The 25441-nt window shown below is 40.4% G+C and overlaps 1 protein-coding gene across 1 annotated transcript in view; it reads right to left on the reverse strand.

Annotated features, from left to right (window-relative positions):
* Positions 1-25441, reverse strand: part of LOC124268467 (DENN domain-containing protein 5B-like) — a 44645-nt gene that overhangs the window by 17691 nt on the left and 1513 nt on the right. The window contains 9 exon segments of the mRNA XM_046703443.1: positions 436-471; positions 1774-1864; positions 2116-2266; positions 3028-3817; positions 4342-4526; positions 5112-5237; positions 5759-6093; positions 6095-6297; positions 15041-15150. Of these exon segments, the coding sequence (XP_046559399.1) occupies positions 436-471; positions 1774-1864; positions 2116-2266; positions 3028-3817; positions 4342-4526; positions 5112-5237; positions 5759-6093; positions 6095-6297; positions 15041-15150 (2027 nt within the window).

The following is a 25441-nucleotide window of genomic DNA, read 5'->3' on the forward strand; positions in this document are numbered from 1 at the left end:
TAACATGGGTTAGTATTGTTAGCTGTGTAAGTGGTGAGACAGAACAGAAAGGTGCACACAAAGTGGCAACTTGGCATATGTCATCTGTAGCAACATCATTCAGGGGACATGCAACTTTCTTTCCTGGTCTATGAATTGGAACACCCAAACAAGTTACATGAAACATTTTTATAAAGAAAATGGAAACAAATGTTTGTAAATCTTTTTGTCTGTTTTCTTCTTGAACATTTACAGAATCTTGTCCCTGTGATATCCAAGGTATCTTTAGTTAATGTTCCTGTTATTTAATGGTTACTTGCTCTACAAATTTCTTGTCCCCTGAATGAATGTACTCTCTTGGCATAAGCTGAAGCATGTCTACTGTCTGACCACACAGACAGGAAAACAGACAGACAGTCAGACACGTGGACAGACAGACAGCCTTGATGTACTCACTAGCCACTGTTTGGCATGTTTTTCAGCCAAGGCAAACTTTAGAAACAAAATTCAAAGTTGCTAGTTTCAGTCAAATGTAAGATGCTATTACAAACATAAGTTTGTACTATCTGAATTCAAGGTGTTAACGGGATAGGATTTTCTGTATTTCCTCTATTAATCGAGACCTGGCATATTGTTTGAGGTCCCACATTTAATGGAGGAAAAGTGGCACTAGCATCTTGGTTATCCAGTGTAACATACAGCCATTATATCATAACGAATACCTCAGACCATACCCTACCATTGTCTGTTTTGACATTGATTCAAAAGAGACACAAACTGTCCAAGCAATTTACTCATGAGCAAGAGAAATTTTGTGTTAAGTTTCTAAAGACTGAGAAAATTACAAGCTCAAATCATAGCCATGTTGACAAAATGGTCAGGAGTATTTGTCAGATTAAAATGACGATTGGGAACTCTTGAAAACTGATAATTGATTAACCAGTCACTTTAATCAGAAAATACAAATGATTTAAGATGGTTATTCCTCAAACCAAAGCAACCAACAGATGAGGAATCCATTTGACAAACTTGAGTCCACTCAGATATTACAAACTTTCTGTATGTACATAATACAACATAAATACATCAAACAAAACAAACTCAACAAACAAGGCATCAACTAATTACTTGGTCGTTCTAGAGGAAAGAAAAAAAAGAAAACCAAAATTAAGACATTGCAAAATCTGCAGGTGTAACAAACATCAACAATTCCTAATTCTATGTCAAATAACATCTGATATCGTTTTTACTGTTTGTCATTAGTTCACACACAAGTAGTTTATCAGAATAACTGATGTCATCTACATTGTTATTTCTACCATCAGAATAATTGATGTTGTCAACATTGCCTAATCATGCATGTTTGAGTGAGATCCCGCTGGTTGGGCAATCAAGTGGAGACATGCCATGCACATCAAGATGCTTACAATATCCTGCAGCAAGTACAAGCCACAACAGTCAACTCAGAGAATAACAAGATCCAAGCAGACTTTAGCATTAGTCCACTACATCCAAATTTACAATGCATATGTAACAGTAAGCACCACTTGGGATGACATTTTGATATATCTGAATGATTTGTCTTTATCATATGCAAGGTTGACTGTTTTTGACTCACACTCACAAGACAATTGACAACGACACATTTGACAAAATTAAAAAAAACCCTATAGGTATTTTTTTAAAGAAAAGCACATTTTTCCATGGTTCATATTCAACATTATGAATATAATGAAAATATCATGAAACAACTTTGACTTCTGAAGCAGACTAAAGACGGATAACTGGTCTTACCTCTCTCTGATCTGAGTTGAGTTGCAGGTGCTCTGCATGTTGCAGAATCCGATCCTTCCTCCGCCACTTAGCAGTATCTCGCACCTTGGATCTATCACAGAAAGTAAGAAGTTAGATTGGGCATGTTGTGCAGTATTTTTATTGTCTTGGCATGTCAACCAAAGCATCTTGCAAACCAACAGGAACAGAGAGTACTCCAGAACAGGCTAGATTCAGTATCCTGTCTACCATATCAGCCAAACAGTTATTACCCAACCAATCAGAACCACTATCGACAATACAATCCTTTTGTACACCTCTCAGCTGTACTGCACTAACAATATGAATGACGGAGGTGCTCACTTATTGCTGACAGGCTCTGTGTTGAGAACGTCCTTGTTGAGTACAGGGAAGAAGCCAGTGGTTATCTTCACAGGTTCAAATGGGCTAGATGGCATTGAAGGTTTTGACGCAACATGATCAATGTACGTAGCTCTCTTCTCAATGCTTGCCTCTGTAATATCAAGGATGGTCATTTTATGGCTATACAGAAACAGTCTACCTCATGAAGTGGAAAAGTTATTTCAGTTTCACTATTAACTGACAGCTAGTGTAACATAAAGGCCTTGTGGTTAGTTTGTGTTACCTATGATCTCTATTCAACTCCAACTTAACACAGTAAGTTGAGTACCCCATTCTAGAAACTCTAAATGTTGCCCATCAACATAACAGACATCGGCCAATTACGTGGGTCTGGAATGATTCTAAAATCATAATCCTGCCAATGAACATGATGAATTGATGGAAAACATCTGCTTCATCATTTTCATGCATCCCAAAAGAATTTAACTGTCATGGGAATGTCTACACACACCACTGACGTTTTAGGGGAAAATATATGCCTGTTCCCCCCGACAGGAAAACTGAGGAAAATATTTTGTTTAAACTTACAAGTATGAATGAAAATATAATCTGTAACAAAATTCTGAGACCCCTAGAAAAACACAACAGTATGTCCATTGGAGCCCAAACAGTTCCTCTCCCAAATGAACCAACTGCATCAATACTGAGTGAGTGAGGTTAGTTTTACGCTGATTTTAATAATATTCCAGCAATATTATGGCGGAGGACACCAGAAATGGGCTTCACATATTGTACCCATGTGGGAGATCGAACCCGAATCTTTGGCCTGAAGAGGGAACGCTTTAACTACTACCCTACCCCACTGCCCCCACCAATACTGTATGATGACTGAACACACAGCCTGGCCCTCACCTGTATCCTTAGCTGTGGAACAGTCACTGTAGAAATCCGTCCTCATCTCTACTCCTGACTCCCTCAGAGCCTTAATCCTGTCATCAAATAGTGTCAGAGAAGCATCAGTGGTCTCCCACTGAGACACAATCTTGTTGTCAATGAATGTAGTGAACATTTGCGTTTCTATGAAGGGAGAGAGGAAGGGTAGATGAGTTTCTGGCTGATCACTGAGGAACGCTGCCTTGTCAAAGTTGTGCATGGTTTCTCTGCTGTTCAGCCAAGAGTCCATATCCTGTGAAGGTTGGATCACAAATGCCTCATATGACATGAACATATGAACAAATCTGTTACAAAAGATCTCTCTGATGCAGTTGTTAAACTTAAGTTCATCAACCTCATTCGTAGGCATGATGCTTGGATCAGGATCTTCCCTCGTTTTCTCTTTTGCAGCCATCTTGCCGTCTTCAGCAAAATCCTCAATGGATTCCCATACTCCTGTCTTCTTTGCCAGGTCAGAAATCTTCAACCATGCTTCACTCTGTTGTAGAATCTCCATCTTCTTGGGCGAGTTCGGCCAGCTCCCAGTTCCAGACTCTGCGGTCTGTGATAGGACCTTGTTGTTATCTCTGCGTGGTGTACCAGGGTAGCTCTTGGTGCTGGTGGTAGTTGCCTCCCTTCCCAGCTTGTCCTGGTACTCCTGGATGACTGGGGTCAGTTCCTCTATCAGCTCTGTCCGGTGTGGAAACACAGGCAGGTCTTCAGCCACCTCCACTACACACAGGTCAATGTCAACAAAACACATGTTGGCCTGAAAGACAAGACCAGGCTTTCAGCATGCTGTACAAATACTTCACATTACTTTTCACAGAAGTATTCATCTCATGCTGTGTGTGGGCTTTTTGAGATAATCATATATGAAGGAATTTATCTAGGACTGTAATCTAAGAGCTTCTTGGCAGGCAAATTTGGAAAACAATCCACCTTTTGTTAAAAATTGCAACTATTTTGTTGTTATTCTCTTAAATTCTCACAACATAGTCGGTCAAAAAGACTGGTTGGTTGGTATAATTGGGTACTTGATATCCAAGGATCATATGAACCAATAGCAAAAAGACATTTGAACCAAATGGCTTACACAAACATCTTCAAAAATTGGGTCATAATGTCATATTCTTCTACAGCAACCCAATAGATTTGTCATGAGTAAATCAAGTAAAATAAGTTTTCTGTAAACCAAAAATACTGAATATACACCAAAAACATAATCGAACTGGTGTCTGTCATTTCACTAATATGTCAACCATGAATTCAAAACATGTCTATAAGTCGTACCTCACTGGGCAGTTTGAGATCTGAGCGGTCCTCTTGGCCACGGTGCAGCCCCATGATGAATGGCACAGGGGCATCTAGGAAGTGCTGCAGGGAAGCAGGGAGAATGGGGACATACACGTGTTGCCAGGAGAAGGGACAGATGAGTGCGTTTATACTCTCCGCAACAAGCATCAACTTGTGGTAATCTGGGGAAAAAGTAATAGTATAATTATGTGTCATCCTCTGCAGAACTGGTATTCACTGAAGTAAAAATCAATGATGATTCTGCTTGAGGTAATAGTTTCACGGTCTCCATTTTCACATGATCATATTATATTTGACAGCTTAATGATAAATATGCATGGGATATGATTTTCATGACTGACAGTTGTTACAGTTCAGTTTTGATACTGGCACCTTGATCCAATTATTGCCCCATGTTATTGATTGTTAGATGCATCTCCCTGCAGTGCATAACATCTAAACTCATAATTGATTTATAGGGTTTTCAAGTAAAGATGGTTAATGTGAAATGTGATATCTTTTCCTTTAAGCACTTTTATGTGTGTTGTGGAAAATGTAAGGGATAAAATGCCAAATTCTCACCAAACAATATTTATGACAACAATAAGCAGAGTAAATAGAAGTAATATTACATAGGAACATTGACAAATGTCTTGAATATCAAGTGTAACGCGACTATTGATAACAAATACCAGTCTACCCCTATATAGGACAACTGCTGCTAATGTTAATGAGCTGGGCTACTGTTACCAGCTGCTTAGACTCACCTGATGAGTACAGCAAGATTTGGTGTTCCAGCAAGATGCTAGTGAACACCTGCAGAACATTCTCCATCCCCAGCTTGTGGAACAGATCCCACAGAGAGTAATCAAACAGAGGCAGCTCAGACAGACCTGGCAAGACACATGGACAACATTATCTAAACACCATCCAGTACAAGATATAAGTATAACTAATTATAGTTCAATCATTAAAATGTTTCTTCATGATCATGATAACTTCACATTACCATGTCTAAACTAGTGTTGGAGAAACCAGATCAGTGTTATTGATGTCTTATTGGGAGAGGCTTCTCCAAAATCAATTAATTGATCCTGATTCCTTCGAGATTCTTCTTTTGTTTTGACAAAACAGTTTACAAAGTTCACATGAGAAAGGCTTGATATGAGATTTGTCACAAGGTTATATTATTAGATTATTCTAGACGAACAAATGATGACAACTAAAACTGCATTAGATCAATAGCATGATTAACTGGCCAATGGGATGCTGTAAGATTATTCATCAAACAAGATAAACAGTTGTCCCTGATTATCAAACAAGACAATATTCATTAAAACATTTAAAAATGTTTTAGTGTAAGTAGGTTTCTTAGATCACAGACAATTCACCTGTAGCATCAGTAAGAACTCACCTGGACGTTGACAAAAGATAGGTGTAGAGACACCGAACAGCTTCATGCATCGTCCCGGTGGTGGAAGAGGGATCTCATACAGCATGTTATACACGTAACACTCAAGAGGCAGAGGCGGTTGTGTCTGGCGGGTCACCGCCTCGTGCAATTGCTTCAGGTAAGTCTTACACACACGAACATACGGCATCTGTGTCACAAGGCAGATACACTTTGTCACATACAGTTTGTCCCGACTCATGTCAAATGTCTTCACCTTCTCCCTGCTGGCTGGGATGATCTTCTTCATAAAGACTGGACTGTCGTGGGGGGACAGGGGGGTAGTTGGATGAGCGGTGCTGACTGGGGCCAGTCTCAGCCTGGAACATGGATTGCAGTGTCTGCATGGCTGCACAGATCTGCTTGTTCCCCACCTCCTCGTAGAACACATACGTAGCCCCAAATGCTCGAGACCCATCTTCTCGAGTGATGATGAAGGTGTGGAAGCGAGGGTGGCGAGAATCCTTCTGGGTACGGAACGTCAACCCTTTTGGCAGGCTCAGCTGTATGAAACAGAAGATAGGAAGGTCATGTCTCAAGACATGTTTCAAATGCACCATGTATTAAAAAAGTCTGAGAAGTAAGATTTGTCTCCTGTCATTTTTGTTGTTGTATACATTCCAAGAATTCTTAACTATGAACACTGTTCACAAATCATGCTTTCTTGTTTGTAGAAAGTCAGGTAGACTTGAGAAAAACAAATTATGCAATCAACAAATATATGTTGTTATCAGATTAAACAGTATTAATATAATCTAATAGCAATATTTTGCATATATAAACTTTGCATACATGGTATTACTACTAGCTTATTACACATTAATTTAGTAACCTTTTCTGTCATTTTGACATGATCCCATGACATGCCATAGGGAAAACAACTGTAATAATTTCTACTGTCATATGGGCATGGTAATCATTGTGGTTGGTTATTGGAAGTCAGTTTCTACTGATGAGTACACATAACAATTTGAACTACAAACACAACTACAGATATTCAACCTCTCCTGACAACAAAACAACACTGCCATCTTCCACAAAGTCACCTTAGGAATACAGTTGTGTAATCCATGTATGATAAGATGATTAAAGTAACAGAGTTATGAGGATATCAGTGCTGAGTAGACTTGCACAAGTCTCTATGGTAACAATTAATAGTTTGCATGATAATTTCTAAAAAATGTAATATTCCTCTAACAGATTGGCATCCTGTCCGCTTATCTAGACTTGCCTCTTTAAAGGACAGAATTGGAAATTTTAATATAAATTGTATATTTATATACTTATCCTATCTCACGACTTGCACCTCTCTCTCTTGCTTCGACTTTTAGTGGAACGACTGTAAACTTTTTCCCATAGGCCTCCTTGTCCATTCGCCCGTGCACTCCATGCTGCTCTCCTTAATTAGCTTCCTAGTTCCGAATAAAGCTTGCAGCATGCTCGACTAATTGCCCAAGTGACTACCTTGAATGATCATTCTCATCTTGGAGCCAACGTTTTAATCTCAGTAGTGGGGAGGCCGGGCGGGCATCCATCGTATGAGATAGGATAAGTATATAAAATATACAATATATCTTAAAATTTCCAAATTTTTAAACTTATCCTATCTCACGACTTGTACTTATCCCACGGTTGGACAGCGGGCCGCAGATTAACCTTCTGTACAAGACAAGGGACGCCACTCAGCAAGTAAGCCTCGCCTCGCCATGATTTACAAGGTACCCCCGTAATTAAAGTCTTGCGACTAGAAGTCCTGCTTCAAGAAGGCCCCCCAGACACCGACCGAGGCGGGTGAAAGTAAACACAACTCGGCATCTCCAAGGTTTAACGTTCAGTTCCGGGCAGCATCAAATCGACCCTCACTCCTTTGCCTAAGCTTAGTCAAAGGATGTGCCCGGCAACTTTGGAGGCAGAACGCAACAAAATCCACTGGAATTCGGGAGTGTCACATTTCACTGGACGTAATTGCTCCGTGGAGTAGAGGTCGAACACCTCTGCATCGTCATACTGAGTGTGCCTCAGGTCCATAGGGCCATTCTAGGTGGCTGTATTCCGATGCCTTGGTATGGAGGCCAAGTGAAGTAGTTCTTAAACCCATATAATGAGAACAAAAGGTTGAGATCCAGTTCAACTTTTATTCAGTATATACAAGGAAGTAGTAACGCGAATGCGGAACCGTCCCTCATCTGCGTTGTTGGGCCGATGTAAGCTGCTGAGCCAGTACAAGAGGTCCGAACTGGTGTAGTCCCTGGACATCCGTGACAGACAGGTCTTGCAGGTAATGTGAAGAGAAGACTGTATCAGAACGCCAGAAACAAACCTTCCATGATAGCGGTCAAGGAGCAGTTGCTATGGAGGGCCATCATTGAGGCTAGTGCACGAGTTTCATGAGGATTGGAAGTGGCTGGAGGAGGCAACCCTGCAAAGGTGTAGGCTCGCAGGATCGTGGCACGCATCCAGAAGGCCGATGTGGTCCGGGAAACCTCAGTTCTTGAAGCGGTCGACAAGGGTATGAAGAGGCGCTTCCGTAGCCAGTGACGATCCTTGGAGGCAGCAAGTTAAAAGTGTAGAGCCCTAACAGGGCAGAGTGTCAAATCTTCATTATCATCACGCCCAAGAATGGTGGACAACGGGGGAATGGTAAATATCCGGTCCGGTTGCCCTGGCAGTTGGTTTTTTGCAATGAAGTCCCAGCGGAGACCAGGAAAGCCTTGCCATGCTTCTTCAGCTCGAACCACACCCGATTGACATCAAGCGCATGCAGTTCAGATATACGAGCAGCGAAAGCCAAAGCTACCAGGAAGAATGTCTTGAATGTCACTTGTTCCAAGTCCTTGTCTTCTAAAGGTTCATAATCTGTAGAAATCATATGACGAAGGACGACGGACAGATCCCAGGCCGGAGGTCTGAACTTCCTGGACTGGTCAGAGAGTCTATAGGAGCAGTAGTAGACTCGGGAACAGTGGAACTCTTCGTGCCCGTGGTGGTAGTTAATGGCGGCTAAGTAGGTAGCTAACGTAGTACCCTTGGGTTTCTTAGTAGTGTGGAGATGCTGGAGAAACTCAGAAACGACCTGAGCCGAGGTGGAAGAGGGAGATGCAATTCCGCTAAGCTTGCAATAGTCTTCAAACTTCTTCCACTTGTTGTCATACAAGGAACGGGTCGAAGTATGATGCGCTGAAGTGATAGCTGTGGCTACTCGGCGAGAGAAGCCCTTAGCTATGAGAGACCTCTGAAGATGCGCTAAACGTGTAGATTGAGGGTCTGAGGTGACCTGTGGCGCAGTTCTGAGTGAGGGTGAAGAAGTAGGTCATCCCGGTTGGGAAGCGGTACTGGGTTTGGCTCTGCCAGGCTTCTTAGGTTGACGAACCAACTTCTCGCTGTCCAGAAGGGTGCGACCAAAAGCAGTAGTATGTTGCTGGTGGCCAATAGTTTCTGTATAACTTTTGGTAGCAGAGCTGGAGGGGGAACGCGTAGGCATTGAGACCCTCCCATGATATTGCCAACCATCGAGGTCCCACGCCAAGAAGTCTGGGATTGGTTATACGAACTTTGGAAGTTGGTTGTTGAACCTTGTGGCGAACAGATCTATTTGAGGTCGTGATAATGGGTAGATCATCGACTGAAAGATCTGGGGCAGTAACTTCCACTCTGTCGGGGACGGTCAGTTGGATCGGCGGTCACATTTTTTACCCCGGGAATGTGTCTGGCTCTGGCTACGATGTTGAGTGAGTCGATGAGATGGAAGAACCTGATCGCCCACTGTAGCAGATTCGCCGAGCCTGTCGAGCCTAGATGATTTATATACCAAACCACTGTCAAATTGTCTGATTGGATCAACAGACTGGTTGATTGAAGCTCTGTTGCCCAATGTGAGATGGCTTGAATTACCGCCTTAAATTCCAGCTCATTTATATGAAGTACCTGTTCGTCGGGATGACCACAGCCCGGCCACTTTGTGGTCGAGGAAGTGAGCTCCCCAACCCATGAGGGATGCATCGACGAATAGGTGATGAAACGGTGCAAAAGGCATCATAGAGACTCCGGCGCAAACATTCCATTCGTCGAGCCACCATTGAAGGACTGGACGAAGCGGTTCTGGAAGGCAAATTAGTTCCTTGGGGTTGTCGGCCTGAAGGTACGGGCATAGAAATCGCTGTATTGGCCGAAGTTGGAGCTGGCCTCTGTACGTTAAGGCTTGAGCTGACGTCAGAAGGCCCAGTAGCTCCTGCCACTGTCGTAAGGTTCTCGCCTGAGACAGTGCTGGAGGAATGCATTGCTGAATCTTTATCCACCTGTCGTGAGGTACGAACATCATCCCCTGATGAGTGTCGAACATTGCTCCGATGAATTGGAGTTTCTGAGTCGGTATTAGTTCCGATTTCGCGATGTTCAACAGCCACCCTAACTGTCTGAGCAGCGTGGTGGTGAACTGTAGCTGGCAAAGCAATACGATCGGATCCTGTTGAGCCTGGATGCAATCGTCTATGTGGCTTTCGAAGGTGATCCCTTGAAAGTGGAGGAAGCTTGTTATGGACTTGGTAATTTGGGTAAAAAGTTACTGGGCCGTGGAAATTCCAAATGGTAGGACTTTCCATTGGTAGTGATTCCCATTGAACACAAAGCAAAGGTACTTCCAGTGTTCTGGATATATCGGAACCTGAAGATCTAGGCTGATGAGGAAGTCTCCCTTCTTCAGGATGGTGCGTAAAAGGTTGATCGACACCATCCTGAAGTGAGGCGGTGGAAGCAGGAATCGGGCATTGAACAACCTAGGAGCTCTATTGCGAGTTTGTCTAATAGCGTACCCATTGTGGATTGCAGAGTCTGAAGCTGGTCCACAGGATATGAGCGATGAACCGGATGCGACGTCAGAGGTGGACTGCCAATAACAAGTAGCTGATAGCTGTGAAGTAGCAGGTTGGTGACGTACAGATCTTTGAGGATGGTCCAATGCGGGGCGAAGATCTGCAATCTCCCGCCTACCGGAGTGTTGTAAATCGGAACGACTGGGGGCGGGAGGTCCCAGTCGTGCGATTGTCTCAAGTCGTCACTGCTTCCCAGCGCTGGTCCCTGGGGGGGCGACGGGAGGAACCACCACGGCCAGATCTGTTTCCTCTGCCACGGCCTTGAGTGGATGCGCCACGAAAGAGATTGCATAAATCTGGATTGGTAGGGGTGAACTGTGCAGTTCGACGCTGTTTTAATGAGTCCTGGAGCTGTGACTTCTGTATCTTTAACAGTTCAATCGAGACTTGAAAGTGGGTTTCTTTATCAACTTTATTAGATACTTCTTGGATGCTACCATTGAAGAGGGAGTCAGTACACCAAGGCTGGTGAAACAGTTCTATTTTAAATCGCTCCTCCCATGAAGAGATGTTAAGGGGTCCATGTCAGCGAACAGCAAGAGTGTAGCCCAAAAAAATGAGACAACTGATCCAGGATAATTTGGAACTGGTCCAGAGCTAAAGTCATGCATCCTCGAATGTAAGCGTCTTGATCAGAGCAAGTATGCTCCAGAGCAGTGTTAACAGCGTCGACTGCTGCAATCACGCAACTAATAGATGGCAACGTCTTTCTCACGGCTGAATCCATGTGAGCCAACTCTCGGTCCTCAATAAGGTAGGGCGAAGCAGCTCGTTTGCCACACAGGGTTCCAATATCCTCATCAACTGTTGGAGCCGTAGATATTTTTGTTAGGCCGTGGACATGAGAGGTAGAAGGATTATATCTGGGAGCAGAGAATCCGTCCTTAATTCGTTTCAGGCTTTTGAAACCATCATTTAGTGTACTGGATAATTTCAGAATACAAGGTCGAGGTGGTAGGGTGATGGTAGACCAATCCCGGTTCCTAAGAGCATAAGAGTGATCCAGGTAATCTGCTGAAGTACTCAAGGGAAGTTGGAGCTTCTCAACAATCCAAAGGAGTACCTGAGGTGTCTCAACTGCTGCAAAGCTACCCCCCAGGGGTAGATAACTCAGAGTGAGCGGGAGATGCAGGCATGGCTATTTGGACTAGATCAATCTCAGGAGGTGGACCAGATGAAGAGCCAGGGGCTACCGAAGCCGGATGGGCTGGAGTAGAAGGCTGTATTTGGTTCTAGGCTGAGGTTATGGCCCTGATCATCATATTTAGATCCGGAGTCGCTGTAGGAGTGGAATTGTTATCAGGTTCCCATGACTCAGCGATGATCCTAGAGTGAGTCGAAGGATTCTCAGAGCGTGTAGACGGAACATCATAAGGGACTGTAGGCCTATTACTGGTATCACAGCAATGATCACCTGCACGTCAGTCAGAGGAACAGTATCAGATCTCGAGGAGCACCAGTAGGTTGGTAAGCCGGTGATCTGGATTCCCTAGTATGGCTAGGTGATCCGTATGATATGAAGAACTAGTCCGAATTCGCTGTAGAGGTGATCTGGATTTGTGGATCTGGATAATGCACTAACCAGAACTGTGATCGATCGGATCTATAATGATTGTAACAGGTGTCGATCACAACCATCGAGTTAGGTGATCTACTTTGATGTTGAAAGTGATCTGACGCTATGGAAGGATGTGATTGATGCGACGTAATAGGTGCGAACGTCCTCAGATAAGTAAGAATCTGATGAAGCGTCCATAAAATCCTCTTGAACCACAGGCGCCGTGATTTCTCTCTTGATGCGTGAAGGTACAATTTTCTGTCGCTGTAACTTGATACGCTTGGCGGGAGTGGGATCAGATTCTGTTGATTTCCTGTCCTATCGGCGTGATTCTCGGGAGCAAATGAAGGTCCATAAAATCCTCTTGAAGGTAGGCCTTAAAATCCTCATCTTTTAGTGCATTACACTTGCCACATTGTTTGTTCCAGTTACATTGTCCAATACAGTCACTGCAAGACGAGTGAGGGTCGAGGGACGAATAATTCGTCTTGCATTTAGCACAAACTTTCCTTTCCTTGACTGATTATCAGTTTTCCCCATGATGTTAGGGTGAAATAATGTCCCTAATATACAGCACGTCCACACAGTCGTGCGACAAGAAAGAGAATGATCATGCAAGGTAGTCACGTGGGCAATTAGTCGAGCATGCTGCAAGCTTTATTAGGAACTAGGAAGCTAATTAAGTGCACGGGCGAATGGACAAGGAGGCCTATGGGAAAATGTTTACAGTCGTTCCACTAAAAGTCGAAGCAAGAGAGAGAGGTGCAAGTCGTGAGATAGGATAAGTTTAAAAATTTACCGTATATGACCGTCTATAAGACGACCCCATGGATAAGACGACCCCCAAACTTGACCCTTAAAATCAGTGTCAAAATGGTATGTTTCGTGCATAAGTCGATCCCCCGAGATGGGGTCCTAATCGCGGCAAACACAGACCACAGACAACTGGCAGTTACCAATAATTATAAGTCCACATTATTCAAAGAATTCACTGTCATATATACTGTAAACGTACTTATTTTCGCGTGGTGCAATTTTCGCGGAATTGACAGTTTAGACTACATCGCGCGGTCAATTATTCGCGCAATCAGTAATTGCCGGAACTGGCAGCTGTCTCTTTGGCCGCCACTAATAGCAGTGAAAACAAACAGAGTGGCTTAACCTGTCAGGCGGCGTTTATTGCTTACTCACCGGAAATCCCTATCTGTGCGATATACTAGTACACAGTAATCCGTTTACTCACGGAAGAGATGAAAAACACATCAGTCTTATGTTCCGAATTCTGACGATCTGATGAATTAACTTCTACTGTATATGAAGCTCTTTTGTGATTTCAAACAAGCTGGGTTGTTGTGAATGAGATGATTGAGTGTTAAGTGACTATTAAGCTACATGATGTACTGGTAAATAAAATCTTAATGAATAAATAAAATACTGCTGTATTATTTCTTTCGAGTCGTTTCATGGTAATCTGTTTTGTATCAAACCATCTGTCATGTGACCAATTTCCATGGCGGCCACAACACACATTGCTGTTTTTGCTAATTCGTGATGGGATTTGGCTCATTATTTAATTATGTTTTGGGAAATCCATTATAGCGACAGTTAAGTATGATTCTTTATGCTACTATCAGTCGTCATTTTAAGATTCCCGTAGATTTCTGTCTTCAAACTTGATGTGTTATGGTAACAACTCAGGGGCGAGGTGGCTAGACTGAATGAATGACAGGTTTATTCGCGGTGTATAAATTTTCGTGCTAAAATGTTTTGCGCGAAAAGCGCGAAAATAAAACCTGCGCGAAATTTAATACGTTTACAGTATTGTGTCTACTCACGGATCGAAACGAAGTGTAGTTGACAGAAAATGCAAAATATATTTTGCTTCTCTAAATATCATATTTATTGTAGCAACAAACTGGCTTGCTTATTTTACCCCATTCAACAATCACGAACTGATTACCGCCTCGTTTTCCATTGACTGCTAGTTTACAGTAACATCGGTAAAAATGTGTGAATTTAAATGGCTTCCGTATTTTACCCCATTCCATGTGCTTACCACGTTCATGAGGGTCCGTATAACCTTAGTGTTGATTATATATATTTTACATAAAAACTGTAAATAAAATTACACAATGCTAGGATATATTTCTTTGGGTTAAATAATAGTATTCTGTATCATATTTTACTGATGACTGCGCCAGAATTCATCCCGATTATATTATTGTGCATGTTTGAACTTGTTAAGCGGAAACGATGTATGATTGTGCTCAAATACACACGGTAATCTTAATTTATAGAGCAAAAACTGTAACTAAAATTACACAATGCTAGGATATATTTCTTTGGGTTAAATAATGGTATTCTGTATAATATTTTACTGATGACTGCGTCAGAATTCGTCCCGTTATATTATTGTGCATGTTTGAACTTGTTCGCCGGGAAACGTGTGCACAGCTGATTGCTATTTCCGGCTTTGTGTACGAGACAAATACGCACGGTAATCTTAATCCCTGCAAATAATACAATGCCCAGCAAAAACAACTTGTAACTTAAAAGGTAAATAATCTTGTCTAGTGATGTTTAATTGCAAATTTTTGTTTTCTTACCCCTGGAAAAAAGTTTGACTAAAGCGTAACCCATGGATAAGACAACCCCCTTCTACAGACTGCTTTTTTTGGTCCTCAAAATTCGGCTTATAGACGGTCATATACAGTACTATACATCCATGGGCTCAGCGTTCAATACAGCCTTCGAGCAAGGCTAAGGGCTGAGATCACTTTGGGCTTTGGAGTCTCCTATAGATTGGTGAACAACACTTACCATGCCGACAGCATCTTTGTCGAACAGGTTCCATTGTACGTTTTCAGGGTAGTGAGCAAGGACCTTGGACTTGTATGGACGTTCTAGTGGTGGACAGTGCAAGTTATCTCCTGAAATTGAAAGTACAATTGCATTGAAATGTTACAATAGACATCATCGCGATAATTAGAAACAGCGCTAAACAGGAGATCCCTTCTACAACTCATGTAGAGCTCTGAATCATGATGAGACGGTGAATCAAGATTAGCCTAGTGGTTAAAACATTCGCTTGTCACGGCAAAGACCCGGGTTTGATTTCCCATATGGGTACAATGTGTGAAGCCCATTTCTGGTGTCCCCCGCCGTGATATTGATGGAATATTCCTAAAAGTGGCGTAAAACTAATCTCACTCACTCACTCACTGAATCAAGACCATTTTAAAAAAATCCAATTAGGACACACTGTGCCCTGTTTACATGAACAAGACCATTATTATTTTCATGTATGACCTGAATGCCCAAGGTGCTGCATTTCCAAGTTTCATACCTCATTGAGAAAACTGACTGACTGACTGAGTTTAGTTTTACGCCACTTTTAGCAATATTCCAGCAATATCACGGCGGGGGACACCAGAAATGGGCTTCACACATTGTGCCCATGTGGGGAATCGAACCCGGGTCTTCGGCGTGACGAGCCAACGCTTTAACCACTAGGCTACCCCACCGCCCCTCATTGAGAACACAGTGTGCCCAATCATTTAACATGATAAACGTAATTGCTACTAGTCTTAACACTACTCTGTTGATAACATGGTTGATGAACTATGAACCAAATGAAGAGGGACAAATGCTTCAGTTGAAACTGTTTCACCCATTATGGCAGCGAAACAAGTGTTGATGATTGCTGAATATGTAGATTCCAGCAACTAATCAAGCTCATCTTGTCAATATCATGTTCATAGCTAAGGTTTGCAAATTCCTGGCTGCCACTCAACCAACAACATTGAAACAACACAAATAATAACATTTCATGGGTCAATAATGACCATATGTTACCACATTCATGCATATTTCTCATGTTTATAGTCACTCACAAACTATTTTGTTTATACAACTTTTTTGTTAACACACTCATAACCATGAAGATAAAAGCTGGGTTGCTTTAGAGCTACTTAATGTTCAAAATATCTTGGGCATTTTTGTACAATTAATTCAATAGGAAAATTTGTATGACAGACAATATACTACCCCACTCTTTGGCCAAAACTGCCCGATGAGTTCTATCATGCATCCAGTCACACAACAGAATATTTTAGATTAGCTGCTTATTACAAGTGCACATGTTATCATTACCCTTAGCAGGATGGGAAAACAATGACTTTGAATTCAAAGAACAAATCCACCAGGATATTGTGTTAATGTGAATTTCTTAATGACAGTATGTACAGAAGCCAACTAAGATACTTCCAGACTGACTGACCAGGTATACAGTGTATGTACAGTATATTTACACAGATGTGCTGTGTGTGTACTGACCTGATACTACACATGTACCCCTTCCTCAATGTGCTGTATGTTGTCTGTGTACATTGTGTGTGCAGCATGTGTGTAAACTAAACAGGAAGGTACGCTGTTGATAGTAACACATGATGCCTTATCTCCTACACATCCTGGTACATGAGATGGAAGAAGAGTGTTCTGTGGGAAGTGTAAGAAAACAGGCTGATAAGGGTTTGACTACATGCAAACACTCTCTTTCTTGGACATTGTTTCAGACATGGGGATAGAGTTGTTTGCTAGAGACAAATAGCATTCTATTATGATTGTTCAAAATTTTTATGGGCATTTTCTATATACTTCATAAAAATTGTCTTTAAGATATTTCGTTTGACAATCGGTTGCTGTCCTTAAAAATAAGTAGACCTCAATCAGTTAATATATCACATACCTCTTGTATATTTCTGTCTATTCTAAGTGCTAAGCAATGAAATTAACATTTTCACTCCAGTGTCACATATTTGATGAGTTGAAAATACTGTCAAGCATGTTCATGCAATATGGCACTCAGTAAAGTGAATATGGAACATCTAGAATACACATACACTTGGTCATGTTTCTGACTCACTGAACATGCACAATTCCCATCAACATGATTAATACAGTAAGGTGCCCATCCCCTAATGAACTTGTAAATAACACCTGTACTGTAATCCATTTACTGTTACCATCATAAACAAGCTGTTACGTATCATATTTATTACTGTTGGCACCTTCTAAGGATTGACTACATCTATCATCTTAAATCCCTGTCATGAAATAGTTAAGCAATTTAGATAGATGCAAATTTAAACCTCAAGCGAACACATTTTAATTCAACATTTCTGCCAATATCCAGATACCCTAGACATAGATTTGAGCAGATAGGGACATGGTCAATGCTGTTTCATGATCTAGTCATACTAGCCGATATAAATTTGCTAGTCTGAGACTAGTAAAATTCAGGAAGGACCAGTGACTTTTCGGCATGGACTACCAGTTTTATTATCAAATATAGAAGGCAACTCTCTAGGAGGTCGTTTTTACAGACAAGTGAAAATAAAAGTTAATTTAAAACTCTGACAAGTAATCATGATATGCATTGCAAAGCTATTATGATCAGCATGGTCTCTAAACTTCTGACATGTCATCCTGAATATGGAAATATTCTTCTGTACATGCAGTATCTACATATCACAGCACAGCAGGTCCAACAACAGGCACCTGCCTGCTCCCTACAGATAACACTTGGAGTTCAGCTGAGAGAGGCAGGGGGCACCAGGGGTGGTGGTGAGGGGTCCGGAGGTGGTGGGGTTATCACAGCTCAGGAAACATTGCTTCCACTTGGCCCACAGTAGGAAGTCACATGAACATGACAAAGGACCAAGCTGGAAGTACTGTCACCATACTCGATTACTGTAGTAAATGTCAGTGAAGGTTCTTGCTTAGATTTCAGCCTACTTGAACATGACGGAGTCCAGTGTTTCTTATAGACTTTGGTGCAAACATGTGGACATGTGGTCCATTCATCTGATGTGTCATCGATGATATATTTGAGTATATTTGGAATTGCACATACACATGCAGTATGTCTAATGTCTTACTTGAATCTATCTACAGAAAGATATTCAACAGCCTTCTCCTCATTCAAATGCTCTGAATACTGAATAGATTTTAGTTTTTACATCAGTAGATGATTTTTTATCCCTTAGCATTGACTCTTATCTTATGTAAACAGTGTCATTCATTCATTTCTCATCATAATATCAAATATGCATAATGACCAAATAATCTGATACAAACACAGCACTGGAACTATTGTTAGGTGCATGCCTTTGATTTGAGCCTAGTAGGAGCTATAGCCAAGAGACTTCTTACAACAGTTATAAAGGTCTTCAATATTAGAAAATTGAGCTTAAACTAATTTTTCTAAACCTGTGAATTAATTAATATTAAAAATATCAAAGAATATTAATCATGAAATGTAATTTCAAAGTATATTATCTGTGTTAGAAATGAACAGGATACCTGAGCCAGTTTCCTGAGATAGTATTCAAATCTAGAACACAGGGACAAACTAAATGTTTACTTTAAACATTAGCATACATAAACATGGACTGGGTTAATATAAGGACCCTTTACTTTCAGGCTCGTATTCATGCACAATAGGTTTGTTGCATTAAGCAGCAGTCTACCAGTCTTATGGTTGCCTGTGAATAGTCATACGAGGATGACACTAACCATTAATGATGCTCTGAACAATGTTGAGTGTCATCAAAAGGATGATCACACTCCATAAACCAAGTCACAGAGTCGAACCTATAATAGGATCCTTCATGGCCATTTAACAAAGATAACTTGGGACCTCTTCTAACCCAGATTCTCCACCTGGGAAATCATACACGACCTAAACAAATATGGTTTGATAATCAATATTGGACAAGTCATTTGCTTCAGTATGTCGTGTACAGTGATAAGAATAGGACTGGTTGGTTGGTTTGTTGTTTAACGCTGCACTCAGCAATATTCCAGCCATATGGCAGCGGTTTGTAAATAATCGAGTCTGGACCAGACAATCCAGTGATCAACATGAGCATCAATCTACACAATTGGGAAATGATGACGTGTGTTAACCAAATCAGCGAGCCTGACCACTAGGCCCCATAAGTTGCCTCCTACGACATTGGCATGGGTTACTGAAGACCAATTCTAACCTGGATCTTCACAGGTTGATAAGAATATGAAGACTAAACAAACAAATGATGTATTGCTACTATTAGTGCAGAGTAACCAGTGTCTCAACAGGGGTCTACACAACCTCTGACAGACACTGCTCTGACTACACTGTCGGTGTCTTGCTGAGTGGCAGGAGACGCCACTATGATTACTGTCTAATCAGGTTGATCATCCTAACAGATTCATGGAAGTCTTGGTGTTTCTCCTTACAATTAGATCATCATGGCTTACAGCTTCAAACACAGTGATCATCAAATGTGGTCATTACATTAACGTAAAGCTCCACGTTCCAATTAACGCCTGCCCCCTGATGATTTACTTATCCCAAATTTACCAGACCATTAATGATTCACATTTGAATCACTGCTCAAATTGGATTCTTTCCATTATGAAGATTTAGTGCATCCTCCCTTCCAGCATGTCCAGTAATCATGGTAATTACAGTGTCAGCGCCCATGTATACATGTGTAGTCCATACACGTGGCCATTACAGTCTGGCTGTTTGTCTTGCCTCTCTAGTAAGTAGTCTGAGATAACGTATTAGCTGTCACTCTACAGTATTATCATTACCAATAGTATATGGCAGCACAATGTTGTAACTGACAATTTTGGACAGTTCAAGGTTAAAAACACAGCTAATCAACTTTTCTTGAGAAAGAGTAGAGAGAAAATCACTAATTGGTCTTATCCTATTTTACTGACACTCCCAAGCCCTTTTATGTGACAATACATAGAACATTTCTTTTATAGTACATTGTATGCCTGACACTTACAGTCTATTCCTCTTAGTACACCTGAGCATTCAAAGAGGGAGGCAGAATGGCAGTAGTCCAGCTGTCATGGTAACCACTATTATAAACAAAAAGAATGATTGCCTTGATCCATAATAAGTGAAAAATGTTGGTGCCAAGTTTCAATACAATATTTACGTGTACATGGCTATGTAGGTACTACTACTGAGCAACTTCTCTAAGTGGTGCTATTGAGCAGCAGGATGGTTGGTATTGTAGACACTATCTCTCCTGCTGATAGACTTCATACATGTGGTCTACTCTATAACAGATGTCTACACCTAAAGTATGTAAACCCACAGACTTGGCAAGCCTGCTAGTTAGTGCCACTCATTACCTTACTGACTGAAATCATAAACAGAAATACAGTCACAGCAGTGAAAATGGAAAGAGAAATAAATCTTGATCTATGGTTAGTAACCATGGTAACGATTCCTTCTTTTTATCTATGATCATGATGATAAGACAGTTAACCTCTTGATTGCAGTCAGATATAAACCAAGCCCCATGCTGACTGACGGCAATAAGCCTAATACCCTGACCATTTAATTCTTATCGGCGCTTTCTGTTCCACCCAATTCTACCTGATAATTAGATAAATAGCAGATATTCACAATGCTGTCTTGCTGAATAATCAGTGAAAGAAGATTCATGTGTGCTGGCATGGATGGGAATACATTTAACTATGGTTTCAATTAACTTAAAGAGAATATTCATTTTACAATTTTGACTACAATATACAGTAAGTGACTGAAGCAAAAACAACAAAAACAAACCAGTTTGTCAGTTCGTTGTAATCATGTCCATCATAAACATAGTTTACTGTACTCATGAAAATAATTATACAGAGCTCCAGATAAGATTTAGCTCATGTGGGTACTGTACCCACTGTATTTTTTTGGAGTGGGTATTATGAATGTTGAGTGGGTATTTCATTTTCCGTTACACACTGCTTTCAAATATGTGCGTATTTCAGTCATTTTACTCACCTAAGTATTATGTCATTGAGTAAGTTTACTAAGCAGGTATGTTCTGCCTTATGTCATACCTAATCAAAACCAACTTAAATATAATGGAAATGATTTCATAAAAAATCACTCATCCTATACTGACAGTACAACATTAGTCCTAAACTAACACTACAACTTGATAGCAATCGATGTCTTTTTCATTACGCAAGCGATTTTTATAAATATATTCCATACGCATTTGTTTTAAACTTTTTGCGTATCTAACATTTTAAATGCGTAATTGGTACGCAACAATTATTTTTCCAATGCATAATTTGAAATTTCCTATGCGTATTTTACCTGGATACGCAGCTTATCTGGGCCTCTGATTATACCTTGTGTAAGAAAAACTACGAAGAAGGAAACATGCTAGGATTTTAGAATGGCAGCTGGGCCTAGACCACTGCAGGTCAACCACATAAGAAGGCTGAAGTCAACACAATACTTGCAGGGATAGACGCCATGATTAGTGTGATGCAACTTGCCTTCAGAATAATCCTGACTACTGGTTTCTAAAACATCACAATAAGTAGATTTTGTGACAAAATAACTGATCATCCAGATTTTCACAATCCACCTCAGACTAGTGACCATGTATTACAAGTAAACTTTTGAGTCTGTCAACACACAATGACTGGCAAATAACATTACTTACCATTACAGCTGACATTGAATTATAGGGTCATTTTCATGTTACCTATGCAACTGGTAAGACTGAGTCTGTTAATAAATTTTGACTGACTGACTGAGTTTGGTTTTACGCCGCTTTTAGCAATATTCCAGCAACATCACAGCGGGGGACACCAGAAATGGGCTTCACACATTGTACCCATGTAGGGATGCGAACCCGGGTCTTCGGCATGACGAGCCAACGCTTTAACCATTAGGCTACCCCACCACCCCAATAAATTTTGAACACATTATTGAACAGAAACATATCAATAAACTCAAAGGACCCACGGAAATGAGCTTGATATAACCTTAGTTTGTTGTACATATTTCAACTAAATACACGGCAAGTGGTCAGGACAAAAAAGAAACAGTTCCTTACATCCATTAGTTTGTTATAAGTGACTTCGTTATAAATGTAATCTGCTGTACTTATTTTTGCCCATGGGTCAAGTTTCCACTTACCAGTTAAAAGGACAGTGAACCATATTGCTCAGAATGGGTCATTTGTGTATTGGGTATTTCAGTGGATCAATGACCAAAGATACTTGGCCATCTGATTTTTAATGTTAAAAATCCAACATTACTAATAATATATTATTATGATACACAAAACTGCACATTTTATATAGGCTTCAATGTCATGAACAAAGCAAGTGATCTAGAATGTACAAATAAAAACGAAGCACCTTTATCTCGTATACTGATAATGGTAGTGTATATTTTGTACATACAGACTATATATCAAGGTATTAAGTACAATCAAAAAATCTTTGAGGTCCTCACTGTGTAAAGACAAGCCACAGAAGGAGAATGGTGAGTGTCACAAACACACACTCTCTGTATACAGAAGATTACCAAGCTAAACACTAAACAAACCAACTATCTATACACGATATCCCTTTCCTAGATGACTTATCTCTATGAATATACTCTACAAGGCCATTGTAAGCTGATGGAACCCTCTGTTGTCATGCTTGAGGACAAAGTTCTCATCCATCACAGCAATAAATAAAAACTCACTTTGTTTCGAGTGTTGATTTTTCTTTTCTGTGATGACACAGGACATATTATAAACAAAAGGAACAACGTGACCTTCGGTCTGGAAAGAACTAACCAAGAATTATCCAATCTCTGTTACGTGTGCGGCATGAAATACATCCCGGTCAGTTGTCTGACCAGCACAATGGCTCCTGGACATCACAGGGGTATGTGTACACTATCCATGTCATTAGGTGTGAAGACAATGTTAGCACAACACATTAAGGTGTTGGTGGACACATTACCAGGTGCGAAGAGGGCAAACACCAAGTATTTTAACACTTGTCTCAACAACGAAGATAAACATATTTCACAGCGCATCACATAAACACATAAACTCAACAGATCACAGATCTGCACTGCCGACCCTCCTTCATCATTGGTTATCTTGTTCACAATGCTTCTCATAGCTGGCCATTAACTGTGGGAAAACATGCATCTAACATGTCTAAGATAATAGGAAAGTTTGACCTCAAACATGTTAAAAACTGGAAACAGCTGGCACAACATGTATGAGAATTCACCCCAACTGACTCAGCAGCCAGACTGACAATCAACATTTTCATCCTAGCTATATCACTTGAAGTGAACATTTACATCTTCCTCCTCTGATGGGGTTACAGTTAACAGGTATTTTCAATAGTGCACAAATATGATCTGCTACACAGTTGCCATCTACCTAATGGTGAAAGTGGCAGTCCACATTGTCAACAATGATACACATCATAATTCATTCATGTGTCTTGAATTATACTACAGCGTTGTACCATCAAACTTATGTAAATTTTAAATCCTAGATTGTGTACCACAGGCTAACACAATCAGCCAAATAAATAGCTAACTCTTAGGTTGTTTTCTCTACACTGTAAAACAAACCTATATTTTCGGCAGAATAACACAAATGGACAAAAAACTGCTATTTATCACAATTAGGGTAGAAACCTTGACAAGTAAACGCCTTACAAAATCAATCCAAACTGTCACAGTCAAGAAGTCCTGAACATGACCCCACTTAGGATGACATGGAAGCCACACACCAGACTCATCATGCTCATTGTTCTAAGCTGAACACAAAGATGTCTCCAACCAATCTCAGGGCACAGAAGCACTTGTCTCTGTGTTCCTCACATACTTGTCGTGATCATGGATTGGCCAAATTACCACATCAAATTGGCTTCAAGGGAATTAGCAACTACTGATGAAGAATGAAATCCCATCAGCATTATCAGAACACACAAAGCACTTTGAAAAGGTGACATCATAGGCAATCCTCAACAAAGGATTATATGAGAAGGGAAATAGTCTTGCTATAATATCCAATCACCAGGGTGTAGCCAAGTATCTGACACATGGTTGATGCAATACAGCTTACAAGATTCAACATATGTCCAAAGTTATTTACATACTTCTTACATCATGTACATGTTATAATTAAAAAATTAATTTGTTGGTAGTAAACAGACTAGAACTATGATATAAAGCATTAAATACCTTTAAGTTGGAAATGGACAAGAAGCTAGGTGGTTATGGTCAACTCATATAATATTATGGGACGAACTCCAAACCTTAAACATTTACATTTAGTTGTGATCAAATCATGCATTTGAATGTTCAATTTGATTCAAATAACTGAAAAGTCTTAAAGATTAATTAAGCGTTAACATGGTTAATTTGTGTTCTTTCTCTGCACAATTGCCATTCAATGCTGACCAAAAGATTTTTCTATGAATAGTCTTCAATCTTATCAAATTAAATTAGAAAATAATGTTGTTTTACAGGATGTTCCTTTTCTGCAATAGTCATGATTGTATTTTAATGTAGGACTAAGGTCGTCGCTATTCATTTACCTTTGTTCACAACTGTGACAGCTATAACCTCACATATATATAACTCACTCACATAGCTAAACTTTTTGTGATCTGTGGTGTTTGATGTTTAATGAGCATGTAATCACCCCTTGTAACAATCTTAATAACAGCTGTTAAACATTTCTGGGTGCCCTCCATTACAATACGTTCAGTTCTCAAAGACTCCTTGAATCCTATCCACAAAGTGTTTGTAGCACTACATCATTTGTAGGCCAAAGGTATGGTATATAGTTACAATAGATCCTAACATTATGAACACGTTGTTGATTGGGACCAGGGACTTTTTCCAAATTTCATACCTGGACTTGCAATGGTCAATCGCTACTAACAATTCTCTAAACATTATTACATTGCTATACAGCTTGCTTGATAACAGGTGTTAATACCTACACCGAAAAGCCGCTCTCATTGCAATTAAAGAAGATGACTATCCATAGAACTTGGTTTTCCTTCATAGCTATATTGCTTCATTCCTTCATGATATGAGTGTTATATCACTAGGTCAACAAACTTCAATTATCAAGATGATAAGTATTTCAAATAAATTACTACATTCATATTTTCATGAAGGTATTCACATGACATAACAGTGGATTATTAGTATTATATTAACAACCTGTGTTGCAGAATGTGACTGTCCATGTTTATATGTGTGTTTGCTGGAGAATAATGCATGTGTATCATGTGTATGGAAAACAACTGATCAACATATACATGATACATAAATCTGAATACATTTACTCTGCTGACTCTGTATTCAATGTTAACAAG

This window comes from Haliotis rubra, unplaced genomic scaffold, assembly GCF_003918875.1.
Source record: "Haliotis rubra isolate DU_JTF1 unplaced genomic scaffold, ASM391887v1 Scf1382, whole genome shotgun sequence".
NCBI lineage: Eukaryota > Metazoa > Mollusca > Gastropoda > Lepetellida > Haliotidae > Haliotis > Haliotis rubra.